The sequence below is a fragment of the Periplaneta americana genome, chromosome 17 (assembly GCF_040183065.1).
Source record: "Periplaneta americana isolate PAMFEO1 chromosome 17, P.americana_PAMFEO1_priV1, whole genome shotgun sequence".
In the NCBI taxonomy this organism is placed as follows: Eukaryota; Metazoa; Arthropoda; class Insecta; order Blattodea; family Blattidae; genus Periplaneta; species Periplaneta americana.
This window is the reverse complement of record NC_091133.1, coordinates 28,117,639-28,132,828: the sequence shown is the minus strand read 5'-3', so window position 1 is coordinate 28,132,828 and position 15,190 is coordinate 28,117,639. Positions and strand designations below refer to the sequence as shown.

The following is a 15,190-nucleotide window of genomic DNA, read 5'->3' as shown; positions in this document are numbered from 1 at the left end:
TCAACTTGTCAACATGCTGAAGCCAATTGCATTCGTATTTCTGTGAATCTTCTTCTGTGTGTTCAATTTAATTTTGTCGGATGTCAGTGTGTCTTTCATCTAAATGTGTGAATCCTAAAAGTGGACTTAAAAACGAATTTGAATACTTCAGGATTAAATATCACGAAATCTTAATTTTCTGATCAACATTTGTTTGTTTAGCATTTGTTTTAAAATTATTATATCAGTGATATCGTAATTCACAAATATTTATGCTTTCCAGATCTGTTGACAGGGGCGGCCCGTCCATAAGAGCTGCAGAGCTGCAGCACTCCCTGCTTTGACAGGAAAATAAAAATAATATTTATTTTAATTTTTAGAAGAATTGTTACAGCTTTTATTGGTAAATTGCTTTATATTTCATCTGGCCGGGAATATGTACTATTATCTTATGCATAATCTTTTTGCGCGTCGACTGTATTGGAATTGACATTGCATTCAAAGTCGTCCTGGGATCTGCAGGGTGGTCAGCTCATAGAGAGAGTGTCTTGCATGGTCAGGGGGTAGAGAGGTGAAGGGAAGCAGAGGGAAACTGCCGCTGTTTAAAATCCATATCTCGCTACAGTGGCTTGCAGAGCCAGGCCACAAGGGATCTTCCCTCTCCTCCCACACCGCTATTGTAATGCTGCGTCAAATGGATTCTCTGTTCCCTTGAAACTTAATGACAAAATTTTTATTTTCTTTTCACATACTTATTGTTGTAGAATCTTATCGAGTTAATATAATGAAATTAATATTCTCTTTTGCCTTATTATTACGTATATATCCAGCTTCCAACAGAACCTAATATTTGCCTTAACTCAAAATGATTTCATGAGTAGAATCCTTTTGATATAGCACGTAAAATACGAAAGAGACTTCTTTTCCAGTTTTAGAAAATTGTTGACCATCAGTATATCTGAGTGTTATTTGGTGTGACATCTTAATACCGTAACTTAACCAGTGCAAATTTGCAAGCATGTGTGTGTGTGTGAATTACAGAATATTAATTTTATTTTTCTCAACTTTCCCTTGCAGAGAAAATTGATGTAATGAAGTGAAATTAAAGGGTCGTCCGTTACCCCGACTTAAATCTTACTTAAGCTTCATCCAGCCTAAATAGTGCATATATGTAAGGAAGTATAACAATGAAATTTATGCTAAGCATTTGTGGTTACGTGGATGTGAACAAAAAAAAAATCTGTATTTTGTTTTCCTTGCCTCCTCTTCGGTGGTGATGCTGCATGGACTAGGAGTGGTGTGACAGATTTAGGACATTTGCCCCTAAAAAGCAAAATGCACGAATCTTCGCGGTCTCACCTGAAAAATGTTGTTTCATTGGCTATGTTACACAACTCATACTGCTGTGCAATTAAGTGAAACGAACAGAACAAACATTCTCAAACATAATCAAGAAGTAAGAAAAAATTGTGAAATTATTTTTAAAAAAATTTTGATTGTATCAAATTTTGTGGCCAATATGAACTTCCCCTTAGGGGACATGATGAAAAAACGATTCGAAGAACCCTGATGTGTTTTGTGGGTTGCTACAGTCCATGAGTAATCTAAACGAGCCTCTCAAAAATCATTTGGAACATGCCAGTGTTTAAGGTTATTCTAAGACAATTCAGAATGAACTGGTAGATTGTAAGTTGAGTGTCTGCCGATCTGAAATTCAGACTGAAATCGATGGTATTAGTTTTTCTTAGGGATTAGCAAATGGTCCCACAGACATCTCCCAACTAAGTCAGGAAGTTTTGGTTTTTCGATATGTAGTGCATTTATTTTTGTCCTGTACTTATTAGTAATGGTATCAAGAAGTGAAATTTGTATGTACCAAAATCTTCTGCAGCTCTCCCAATCCACAGGTTCATGAGCCGCCACTGTCTGTTGATAGAAAGAAACAGAATATGTAATTGAGGCATTCCCTAAAATAACAAGTTAACGTAGGTACATTACATCCTTTTTCTGTTTCCAGCATACAATGAATCTTTAATAACACATATTCCTCATGACAAAATATTTCCTGCCAACAAACACAGCAGCATCTAGAAACATTTGAATGTCATTCTGCACAATGCTGTTATAATAATCCATGGTGCCACAGCCCTTGAAGGGCTCAGATCGACCAGCCGGCTGCTGGCCTCACTTTCACATGCCGAAGCAGAGGTGGACGATCATCCAATTAGAATGGAGGTATCATGTAGTTAACATGATGAGCCCCTCCAGCCCATATAGCTTTATAGCTGGCTTTCGCAACCAGATTTTGCTGTCTATTGTAGCTCCACAAGTGCATCACGATGCTGTGTGGGCATTGGTCCCATACACTGGCAGAAATTTCATGAGAAAATTTCTTCCTCCATGAGGACTCGAACCAGCGAGCATTCCGTAACACGAGTCCCAGTCAGGAGGCCTTAAACCACGGCGCAGGACACAATTCTGTTATATGAGATCTAAAATGTTTGATGCTCTATATCTCAAATTCAAGATTTTGCAGTTAAGTTCTTGTTCCAGAAAATGCCTCAATTACATATAAATCCATGCAATGATGATAATCACCATCCTAGTACACTTGTTAGAATTATTTGGTTTATGAGAGTTTCCTAAGAACCCAGTGCCCCAGATAATGTGTATAATAATGAATAGGTTTTTTAGATGGAGTAACATTGAAGAAAAAACTTAAGCAAGTAAATGTACATTATTTAACTTAAATGTTTTATTTAAGCATCAGAAACTATAACAAATTTAATATCATTATGAATATAATATCATTTGGTATATCTTATCACAGCATAGTATGACTGGCTACAGATGCTTTAATTCGATATACATTATGTTTTTCCTGCAAAAACTCGTTCTTTTGGTGCTTCCTGAGGCCACCAGCTTGGTTTCCTAGTTTCTGCTGTAACATCCGATATCTTCAACTTTGAAACATCAAGCGCTTCTGTAACCCTCAGAAGTGCAAGACCAATGTTATGCTCAACACCTCGTAACTTTCCAAGTGAAACTTTGTTGGATCCACTCAGCGGCTGTATTGAAGCATTCATTTCCAATTCAGTTTGTGACACAGAATGAAAGAAAAGGGGCATAAGACGTTTACGAACTACACCTGTATGATGTGTTCTAGCAGTCAGTTCCTGTCCAATATAACATCCTTTGTGAAAGCTCACACCATGCAAGTAATCTCCATTTGCTTCCAAAGGAAAACAGTTTCCTGGTGGAAGATCATTCACTCCCTCGCCAATTCCAAGTTTAAATCTAAATGCACGATAACATGATTTGTATTTCTGATGTGAAGAATCATCTTTACCATCTATCAAAGAAATATCTTCACCAGATGGAGCAAGGACTCTGACTCCTAAGACCGATAATCTAGGGTCACGACACACTATTAAATCATTTCTGTTTCCAAGATGCGTCATTATTTCAGTATTGGTGGAGTCGCTGACACCTGAAAGATTGACAGGTTTATTTCCGTCAATCTCATTTTCATTGTAATCTGCTAGTTGGGGGTCGAATATAACCCACACTTTTAATTCGTCATCTATATTTTTTATATCAATTTTTCTTCGAACGCGGTACATTTTTAAATGTTTCAGAAGCTGTGGAGATGCTGATTTATCACATTCTATTAAGAAAACATTCTGCTCCTTTGATTTATAAATGATTGCATCATACATGACTCGGCCTTTAGTATTTAAAAACATGGTATACATGCTTGGTGCTCCTTCTTCAATGTGTCTCATATCATTTGTAATAAGACCCTGGATGAATACTGATGCTTCTTCACCAGACACTCGCAGAATACCACGACTGTCAAGATATTCTGCAACTGCAGATTTTGTTTTAGTCACTAATGATAAATTTCTTGGTATGCATGATTTTAATGTTAATTTATGTGATAAATGCTGTAAGCACAACCTGACATTTCTTGATATTTGAAGCATTGTAGATGTTCTGTAGTCAACAGTCTTCCTGATGCATCTGTATTTTTCCTGTTATAAACCAAAGACAAAATTTCAACAAAGGGAATGTTCTGAAGGCAGTGAGAGCCTGAATATCTTTGATAAAATGTTGTCGGTGTTGTTGTTTTAAATTTTGGTTTCTTAAATTTAAATGTACTTTTGCATGAGTTCTGATATTGTATCACAAAATATACAGGCCTATACCAATTACAAAAAGGAATGCATATTTACATGTTTGTGATTAAAGCTTAAGAATATATTACATAAAAAAATAGAGTTACCACGAACTATCAAAGTTATTTGTTATTTGTCTGTGTGTATAGTTTTATCAATGACAACCAATACATTTTATATAGCCTACAGTGGGAGTCAGTGATTTTGACAGGTGACCACAATGACAATGTCAGTAGATGAGCTACTGTTGACCTGTTAGGGCTGCATGAATAAGTTACGATAATACTCTCAGTCGTAGTTTATATATTCATACCCGCTGCTCATATCATTATTATGAAACACCACAGTACAGTCTGATTCATAGGAGTGCCATAAATGACTTTCGTTCATAATCATTTTACAATAAGTCTCCTACATTTTCTAAATTAAAAGGAAAAAAGTATTGCATAGTCAGAACCAAGAAATTATTGCAAATGTTTATTACTTCATGAAGCGACAGGCAAAAAATTAGGTATGAAGTGTGTCGAATTGTCTTCATTAATAACAAACATTCATGACGTACAAGAATGAGTTGCGGAAGCGACAGGAATAGACACGTTCGGTTTTAAGAGTGATAACCAAAAGAAAAAGCATCCTGAAATAAGGAAATACGTAATTAGATAAACCAAGCAAGAAATCTCATGTTCCAAAAGGATTAATTGAAACAGATGAATATGAGAACTTAATTTAATGATTTAATTCATGCATAGTTTGTGTTTACAAGGAATGGTAATCCTTGGACAATGAGGCTTTCTCTGAGCAATTGGTCACAAGAAAAGTCATCGATTCGATTCTTGTGTTGTTTAGTCTGAGTCTGATAGTCTGGATGAATTTCTTGCTGCATCCGCTGTTAACCAATTTAAATCCTTATTAATTGATTAAGACGCCCCCAAACTACGGAATGCAGAAAATGTGTAACTTTTTCACCATCTTCATAGTCTGTGTCAGCAGTTTTGCTTCTTCTCCAATAACAAGGTTCTTTTTCTTTGTGGCGGTCTTCTGAAATGAAGGACCAGAACTTGAATTATCTTTATGTTTTTGCCTCATGAACTTCAGCGCCACAAGGAAAGGAATGGGTGAAATTTTGCTAAATTTTGGTTAAAAAATTACATTTTTAGTTTGTTTTTTTTTTTTTTTTGGTAGAAAATGATTTATTGTTTTATCTGCAGATATTTATGCAGCTGAATTAGTTACTATAATATTATACACACTGATTGTGAAGGTAGATATCAACATTCATCTGCAACCTAGAAGAACGGGACAATTTTCGGTTTACATCTAAGGAAATGGAGGAAATTATTATTTTTTTTTTTCTTTTTCTTGAATGAACTTTCTTCAAAACTATGGGGAAAAATTTGTTAAAATATCTCTTAAGACTTTTCGAGTTATGACTTAAAACGTGAGATTGTGTCAATTGACTTGGTCATTTAAATGTGGACAGAACTTCTCATCTTTGATAAGTTTGTCGCTCATTTTCAGTAACTTAAATTTTCCAAATCTATTTCCCTCATAACTTCGACAGTTTTAAAGATGATATATTTATGACATTTTACAAGCAAGTGCATGTCATACTAGAAAACAAGCCCTGTCTTTAGCATTGTTTTATCATTTAAAATTTTTTTTCATTAATAATTCTTTATGTAAAAAAATTAATTTCACAATAATTATTCGCAGCAAAAGAAAAAAATATTTCATATATTTCATATATATATATTGATCTGTTGTGAATAAAAGAGAGAAAAATGCATTTAAAAATATTCAAAATCGTACAAAATATCGGAGAAACCAATTTTCCCTGCACAAATTGCACCAATTGAAAAATATAATTACCATTCACAATAAATATTTTATGGATTCTAAAAATTTGTTTATTAATCTAGAAGTATTGGCTGATAACTATACTAAATTTCAGCACAAAATTCATTCAGGATATGTAGAAATTACATTTCTGGATTTTACTAAATTTATACTATCGAAAGGTGTTGCATACCCCCTTAAATGCATGTGTTAACTGTGTTTTTTGTCTATTTGCGTTACCTGATATATATATATATATTTTTTTATAGTACTGAATCTGCCACATTGAATTCGTATAAATTTTCGTCTCAAAAACCGGTCTGATATCAAATTTAATTTCTCACCCATTTTTGTCCCACTCCACCACTTTAGGAATAAATTCGGACAAAATACCATATTCGTATTCTGTGATCCCAAAGATCCCCAGATATCGACTTTCGTCGAGATCAGATGACACGAGGTTTCTCACTCCCTTCTGCCTTTTCACCAGTACCTTAGGAGATGGTATTTAAAAAAATCTAAGAATGTTTAACCAAAATTGTAGAGAGTAACCTTCATTTTAAATTTTAAGTCTCAATGTGGCTAATTCCAAATACTTTAGTGAATTTTTAAAACCGTCAACTCCTTCTCCCTCCTCTCTGCTCCATTAGAGGATAAAAACAAACCTGAGAAGTTACTGGAGGGAGTACATGAAACAATTTAGAAACAATTCTGAGAGATGAGATCAATAGTCTAACCCAATTTTATAAAGGAGACTCTATTTTAAATTTAAAGGCTGCATGTCTGCTGGTTCAAAAAAAATTAATCAGTATAATTATTGATCATTACTACCTGCCATTTTCCATCCTTTAATGTTCGTATTTCGTAAAACTCCGCCTTATCTTCTGACTAATGATTAACAGAAACCTACACACACGGAAGAAGATTTAAGGTGATGAGTCAGGCCCGGTTTCTTCAACCTTTGTTAAAATGCACCTAGGCCTAACATAGTGTTAATTAAATGTAAGTTAAAAGTATAAATTCTGTTAAAAATATTGCTTTTATTTAACTTTACATTTCACATTTTAACATTCTGTCTGTTAACTCTCTATTAGAACCAGAGATTCTAGAGTTTAACCATAACCTATATCCAAGTATAGGTCCAATTCTGTTTTCTGAACTCTGACAATTGCGATTCTCACTTGTTTCTGTTGTTTGATTCAGAGAGGATAGAAGTCTTTCTGTTCTCTCAGGTTTGATTTATGCTTTTTCCATCATTTATATCACAGTAGCATGGAGCAGTGTATTGCCGTATTGGTATTGCTGTTGTGAAATGGAAAACAATGGAACAAAAAGAAACTGTAGTACTAATTTCTCTTCATTCAAGAGAACCCTTCTGCTGGAAATAATTTCGCAATATACTGGGTAAACCAATTATTGAGAATAAACAGAGACGGATGGCGACAATTACTGAGGAAGGCCCAGGCCCACCAAGGGCTGTGGCACTGATGATGATGATTGAGAATAACAAACAAACGGATCTACGTTGAAAGCGAAAAGTAAGGCCTGGCAGAAAATAGCCTATACCTTTGTATGAACTTCTGTTCTGTCAAATCACTGAAATGATCTGCTCTGTTTATATATTCATGGATATCATTTTCTAAATAACCAAGATATAGAAGTTCAGCATCTAACTTACCAACCATATTGAATAAATTATGCTAACAGAGAATTAAATTATTTAACTGCATGAAATTGAGCAGTTAAATTAACATGGGTTTTAACAGCTTGTCAGTACTAACAGTAATTGAAGAAATGCTTCAACTGTTAAGTTTCAGTTAAAATGGAATAACATACTATTATAATATAACAAAGGTTGAAAAAACCAGGCCTCAGACTGTTAATTATAGAATAGTTCTTTATACTTTATAGTAACAAGGAAAAGATTATACAGAATTATCTCGAAAACTGTGTGCCGGGAACTGGTCCCTTTTTATATAGATGCACACATTATAGACAGTAGTTCTATAGTTAGCTATATAGCTAACTAGTGCATAGTTTTTGGAGGTGACTGTCCATCCAAGTCCACTCGGGCCTGTATGTTTACACTTATTTCCCACCCATTCTAGCTGCAGTTTGCTTGTAACAGAGATATCAGCCCACCTTGCAGCGGTGAGTAACTCGCTCTGGAGTTCAGATTAACAAAATCCATCTGCCAAAATCTATGGCTCCCACTGTACATTACAGGCTGCACTATTCACAATTGAAAGCTGTAATACACAGTACACAAGTATAAGTGTGTCCAAGACACAAATGTAGTCCTACAGGCGATTACTAGTAATTTCCTAAAAAGCAACTCCCCACATTCACTACAATACTAGGACGAAATTTCATAGGAAAATTTCTTCCCACATGACGATTTGATCCAGTGCTCATTCAGTATCTCTAGTCCAAGACATAAGGGCTTATACATACAGCTATGACACGGGACAACGTAACTTATCTGGCCTAGATTTAATAATGTCGTTGCAATTAGGTCAAGTTACGTTTGTTTCTCTGTATAATTAAAGTATATTTAGGGATGAAACTTTTTAGGAAATTACCTGTGTACTCATTAAATTTACATATTCACATACACAAATATTAAAATTTTTGTTGCAAGTTGTATGATTGGTTAGTCATTGTCACATTTAATCTAAGAATCAGGAGTACAAAGCATTTGATAAAGTGAATAAAATAATAGTTTTGGATTTACAATAAGTTGTGCTAAATTATAAATAAAAGTTGCAATTAATGAATTCATAGTATTGCCAATGATGTGAATTACATCGTAAAATAATTGTCAAATTTTTTTACCTCGTGATTTCTAATTAAATTCAAGAAAGATAATCTCAGATTGTTATAAATAAATTCCTACTGCTGTGTTTTGAACACAACTGAATTATTTTAACATTTTTCTATATTTAAGTACTGTATTCACTTGCAATTATTTAAATAACAAAAACTGAAAAAAGGAATCAATTCCAACGTAAACTAAAAATATAATTTCCGATACTGTCCTCCGAGATTAGACCTCTCTCAAGAAATTCTGGTGAATCTTTGATCCCACTGCGCACAATACACGGAAGAAAAAACGGTGTAACTCTAGAAATACACATTACCTGAAAGAATAAATAGACGAGTTTTGTTAAGGTCGAGGATCGGTGACTTTTTTTTTTTTTTTTTTTTTTTTTAGGTAAGTAGGTAGGGCCTACACAAATTTACTCTTGACCGGAGTGCTTTCCCGCGTAGTGCAACATAATGGTGCCACAACTAGGTTACGTGATGATTTCGTGTGAAATTTTGAGGTTATTTTCAATGATTTAAGTACGCCTACATTTTTTCGGTAAAACTAACGCTGAGGTAGCTCTGGTGGCAGCGCTACATTAGCCAAAACTTCTTTACCTTCACAGTGCATAGATTAAATTGTACAATCCGAGACGATCCTTAGACTTTTTTGAGTTAGAGTATGTTCCCTAGCCCAAAAATGGCACTATAAATCTGTGAATAAAATGTATTTTCCTAAAAGATGGGTATTTCCCTTGGACCGAAAGTACAACGTAAATGCAGTGAAAATTAGTATTTTATCGTAGACTAAAATAATACAAATTTGAATATTTTCCCACGATATAATTAGCGGCATGTGTATTTCCGAAAACTGTGATGCTGATTACTACAGGTACAAACCAAATGATATTAATTCCCTCCCTTCGTTGTGGTGGTGAAGAACGCCGAAGTGTTGTAACGCATCTTTTTCGTCATGAAATAATGCAATACAATTCAGACGTCAGTCTCGTGTGTGATGCGTAGTGAGATAGAAGATTCAATGAAATCCTATAACGAGTACTTTATTATATACAGTCGTAATTTTACAAAACAGTGAATTACATCATTGACAATACCAGAAATCAACATGTCTCCCCCTAACCTCAACACAAAATGTTTACACCATTTCTTGGTATTGCAAATTGCAGTTTATTCACTTTGTCATCTACATATGCATAATAAAATCGTATATCCCTTCACGTGAAACTTACATATGTAATAACGTATCTCTATAAATTGTTCAACATTAATTGGATCGTCACACAAGATTCTATTTTGTACGATACCATACGACACAATGACGCAGGCATGCCAATATAACAAATTGAAAATTAACAGTTTTCATAATTGCCATATGCATATGGACAGCAAAATGTGTCTAGCAGAGAATTAAATTAATCTAATTCTATTATAGATGGATACACATTTTACTCTCCAAAGACGACCACGATTCGCGAATGCAATCCATTAGGACTATACAGGGCTTTCATTGGAAGAATTCCCAGTCTAAATAACTATATAATTTAAATTAAATTTAGTTAAACAAAAAACACGTCAATTTAGATATTGAGAGGAAAGTTTAAAACCAGTCTTAATTGCATATTATGTGTCACCCCCAGCTACCCCCACTTCGAAATTTCAAATGGCACCCCTATCTTGTAATACTTAAATTTAAAAGAGTATTTTGTTTATACATCTCATTCATTTTGTTTTCGCATCTTTTGTTTTCTATCGTCGCCTGGCAACCTAGATTTTTATTTTATATCAGAGCTGAAGAGAATAAAGCTACAAAGACTATTCAGAATTTCGTGTAATTGTTTGTTGTGTTTGGGTATTAAATTATTTTAAAAGTGTCTATAGCATTCAAGGGAGAACAGAAATCATCATTATTGATTAAATTTAAGAAATTACACAAAATTAACTTTTTTTTCATCCTACAATCAACTACACAGTTCAATTTTCCATGCGCGTACGCATGCAATCTGGTAAGAATATTGAAAGAATCAAGTTTAAAACGCGCGTTCAATTATTAAGATGCATGAAGATTTTGTGTCTACATGGTGCGCCGTTTTTAACGTCATACATATATGAATTTTGCATGCGTAACATTGAAAGAAAAGTTGAATCGTGTATATGCACATTAACAATAACGACAATCCAGTTTTCCAGACGACAATAAAAAACAAAAGATGCGAAAACAAATGAATGCGATATATAACTTCAACAACTTAAGTATCATAAGATAAGGGTGCCATTTGAAATTTAAAAGTGGGGGTGGCTGGGGGTGAAACCTAATATGCAATTAAACTTCCCCCTCAATATCTAAATTGACGTGTTTTTTTTTTTGTTTAATTAAATTCAACTTAAATTATATAGTTATTTAGACCGGGAAGTTTTGAAACGAAAGCCCTGTATGAATACAAAAACTCTCAATATTAACACATTGAGTATTCATATTAAAAAAAGCATAAAATATATGAATTTGTATGTGCTTGCCCAAGTACAATTGTTAGCAGTTCGTCAGCAAGCAGGAAAATGAATAAGATTAAACTTGCACTGTAGTGGGGAATGTACAAAGGTAAAGGAAGGACAGTATGACCGTTGAAAAAGCCTGATACAGAAACGGAATATAAGAAAAATGTTTGAAGATACAAGAGCAGTGGTGTAGTTGGACCGGAACGCCGTTCCGGGAAATAAAAATGTAGGTATGTCGGAAACATGAGGATGTTAATGTTATGTTTTATTTAATGACGCTCGCAACTGCACAGGTTATATCAGCGTTGCCGGATGTGCCGGAATTTTGTCCCGCAGGAGTTCTTTTATATGCCAGTAAATCTACTGACATGAGCCTGGCGCATTTAAGCACACTTAAATGCCATCGACCTGGCCCGGGCTCGAACCCGCAACCTTGGGCATAGAAGGCCAGTGCTATACCAACTCGCCAACCAGGTCGACGTGAGGATGTCAAACTTGACACCCAGTATGAGTGCATTTAGCGATGGCGGGATGAGTTCCTGTGATAGTTATGTCCCCAACTAAAGCAAATTAATATAATTTATTAGTTTAAATATTTCTAGTAAACAGTTTGTATTATAGCTTCTACTACCTAAATTCTTATGGTAATTAATGGAGAATAAAGCACTGCAACGTCCATTCACAGCTGAGGTCTAATCATATATCAGAAGTAGTCTTAAATCTGTAACAATATAAATGTCATTCTCCCCCCCTCCCCCCGGCAAACGTACTAGCTCCAAGATCAGAGATTTCATACGAGTGGAGGATAAAGGATTGTTCGCTTTTATTCAATTTGTAAGACGATTGTTTCCGAAAAATTGGTTCTATTAAATTGAGAAACAATTCTCTTAGATACCGTACCATAAAGCAATAAATTTTATCTTATAGTCTATATCACTTTTGTGTGTCTGTTTCAACAACTTGTCCAGTACATAGCGGATTCTTAAACCATTTTGTGACGTTTTAATTATTGTTTACACTTTTAAAATTCAGTCCTTTCATCCAAAAATATATTAAGACAATGAAAAATTGAAGTTCTGGGTGTTTGACAATAATTATAACGTAATTGTTTCATTTGGCTTACATAAAATTTCAAAGCTAAAGGAATTTGGAAGATGATCTATGACGTGACAGTGAAGAATGGAGAAAGGCAATTGGAAGATGTCAAATACATTGAAACCCCAATGTAATTATATGTTTTCTTCTGACGAGTTGTTATTATGCATTACGCGTGCAACCCTAAATAAATATGAGATGTGATGCGCGATCGTCCAATGATGAAATGTATAACACTATAGTGTTGATATTGGAAGAACCTAGTGGTCATTTTGCAAAGTTGGTTGCGCTGTCAAAATGGACAGTGCTGCACCTAACGGAGATTATATGTACAAGTATACGTGTGGTAATATGGGGAAATTTGTAACTAGTTACGATTGAAAAAAGTATGTCTTTATTAAATATGTGGTAATATTTATTCAAATGCAATGTTCAATAAAATGTTATTTGATAGTTTGATGAAATTAATATACACAATAAAAATCTTCCTGTTCTAGTTACGTTCGTATCCGATCCTCCATGATGTTCTCAAATATGAGCCAATCAGAACTCTACTTTCAACGAAGTTGTCCTCGTTACCTTTTACGGACATTGCCAAGTTCACAACCGCAAGTTTGGATTTTATCCCTAAAAATGAAAAAGAAAATAATAATGATGCAAACATACCATCACAAATTATCCATCTTGTAGATGCGTTCATTATTGTGGAACTACTAAACACGTCTAAGAGAACTGACATATTGAGATTTTCTTTATATCTAAGATTTGAGTAAGTAACAAGACGGGCCCCGCTAGTTGTGGGTGAGACGCGGCATAGCATCGGTAAAACTTTTACCAGAGACTGGAGTGGGGGAAACACGGCGCGTAGTTGAGAACAGTCAAGAGTGTCAGTGAAAAGTAGATAGACGTGTTGCGTTCGTTTGTCGTGCTCTGAAGTGTCTCTTTCGTCAAGACATCATCGTGCTCGTTGCAGACTTTCGAACAATTTATTATTACAACATTTCTTCTGTTACACTGCACTGTCTCCGGCTAAGATATTCTATAACACGTGTTACATATAGAGATGAAGGGTGAAAAGCTTTTTAAATTTTGAAGAAAATAAAATTCAAACCCTCGAGAAACTCTGTATATATAACGTGCGTGTACTGTTGTTATAAATTAAATCTCTCAAGATGATGGCCGACGGGTATTTGGTTGGCGATGGCTCCTGGAATTTGCGGGTGTACGTCACAGATCTTCAGGTGGAAAGGACTCTCAGGGTGAAAGGTGATTTGCACATCGGTGGTGTCATGCTGAAGCTCGTCGAAGATTTAGGTAAGTTCAAATTAAGTTCACACTGTTGTCACGTGGTGGTAAATATTTACAACAAAACTGAAAACCGACTATATTCTTCCTATTGCTAGGATTGGTGACAGTAAAAATTGCTTGAAGAAAAATATGTTCTGTGATGGCAACAATTTATTTTCAAATTGTTAATTTGAACTTCAAATGAGATTCAAATAAGTGACTAAGAAAATGTAATAGATTTCACGTGATTAATTAAGAATAAGTGTACTGTTAAAGTCCTATTAATCCTAAGCTATTTTATGTGATGTTCCATACTTTTTCTTGATGACTTTGCCAGTGAACGGTATTTATTCGTCTTGTACAGTGACTTTAGATCTACCTACTATGTGTTGCTTTTTGTTATAGTAATTATGTGAGGTGCATTGAATTCACTTGGTTACCTGAAAGCATTTAGGATTCTGTTTGTGTTTGGCTGTGCTGTGAAAGGTCATTGGCAAGTGAAGGCATGTAGTTGTCTTGGATCATGTTATGATTGAGTACATGTATGCCCAATAACATGAGTATACCTCCGAGGAAAATGCCGATTTATTTAATGCAACGTGGCAGAATATTGCCTAACCATGCGCACATCTTGTATTACGCTGTTTGACTCCTCTGACAGTGCCTTCCATTCAAGACTTTTTAATTTTTTTTATAAGTTTACTCCGAATGATCTCCACTCCCAGAGAAGGGCTCGAAGGGTCATGTCCCTGGAGAGGGCGAAAGACGTACCGATAGCGTATTCTTCTTTAGTCAGAATCTTGTTCAGCGGCAAAATTAAAATCTCTGGCTACATTAATGATTTATGATCTTATGACTTGACATGTGTGCTCGCAGAATACTTATTGGCATTATTCTTTCGTCTATAGTACTAGGAGGTTAGATCGAAACGTTGTTTATATTTCGAAGACATTTTTAATCTTAAAAGTTCATTTCCATGTTGATGGAAATTAATAAGAATGCGATTTATGGAACACTATAGTGAGCCTCGGTAATGTGTACTTAAACTGTTGGATAAAGTGGATAAATTTCGGAACACGATTATCTTCCTTCTCTTTCCGCAACATTCTAACCTTGTGCACACAAAATAAAAAAATTGGCACTGGAAAGTGCCTTTTCATAAGCATGATGATTCGCATTCGACAAACACAGATATAGGCCTATCTGTTCTTTTTAGTATTTGGAGATATTTGTTCCCAGTGAGGTAGCCGTATACTGACCAAACTGTTGTGCTAGAAATTTGGCACACTGTAAAATATCAACAATTGATATAGGCCTACTATCCTTTTCAGTCTTCTCTTAAGTGCAAGTGAACACCAAGGGTCTTTACTTCAAGGATAGCATTAAAAACCTTTACTTGGAATCCTTTCGTCATTCGTACGTATTCTGTTTTGATCTTTTGTCTTAACATTAGTAGGCATTGTATGTTCAAGATTTCTGGTTGTTTTATGATGTCT

At 34.8% G+C, this 15,190-nt stretch overlaps 2 protein-coding genes across 3 annotated transcripts in view; one reads left to right on the top strand and one right to left on the bottom strand.

Moving 5' to 3' along the window:
* Window positions 1–2,719: 2,719 nt before the first annotated feature.
* Window positions 2,720–10,143, bottom strand: LOC138692592 (putative transferase CAF17 homolog, mitochondrial). The gene is made up of 2 exons (XM_069815593.1): window positions 10,049–10,143; window positions 2,720–4,013 (listed from the first exon to the last, which is right to left on the bottom strand). Exon 2 carries the CDS (start codon window positions 3,963–3,965, stop codon window positions 2,850–2,852), a length of 1,116 nt encoding a protein of 371 aa, XP_069671694.1. The 5' UTR covers window positions 3,966–4,013; window positions 10,049–10,143; the 3' UTR covers window positions 2,720–2,849.
* Window positions 10,144–13,077: 2,934 nt separating this feature from the next.
* LOC138693204 (unc-112-related protein-like) overlaps window positions 13,078–15,190 on the top strand; it is a 527,407-nt gene continuing 525,294 nt past the window's right edge. Inside the window, exon 1 of one of the 2 annotated variants that reach the window (XM_069816977.1) lies at window positions 13,078–13,721. In XM_069816977.1, coding sequence (XP_069673078.1) covers window positions 13,580–13,721 — 142 coding nt within the window. In that variant the 5' untranslated portion in view covers window positions 13,078–13,579. The remainder of the gene's footprint in view (window positions 13,722–15,190) is intronic. The other variant, XM_069816976.1, reaches the window with a different exon arrangement.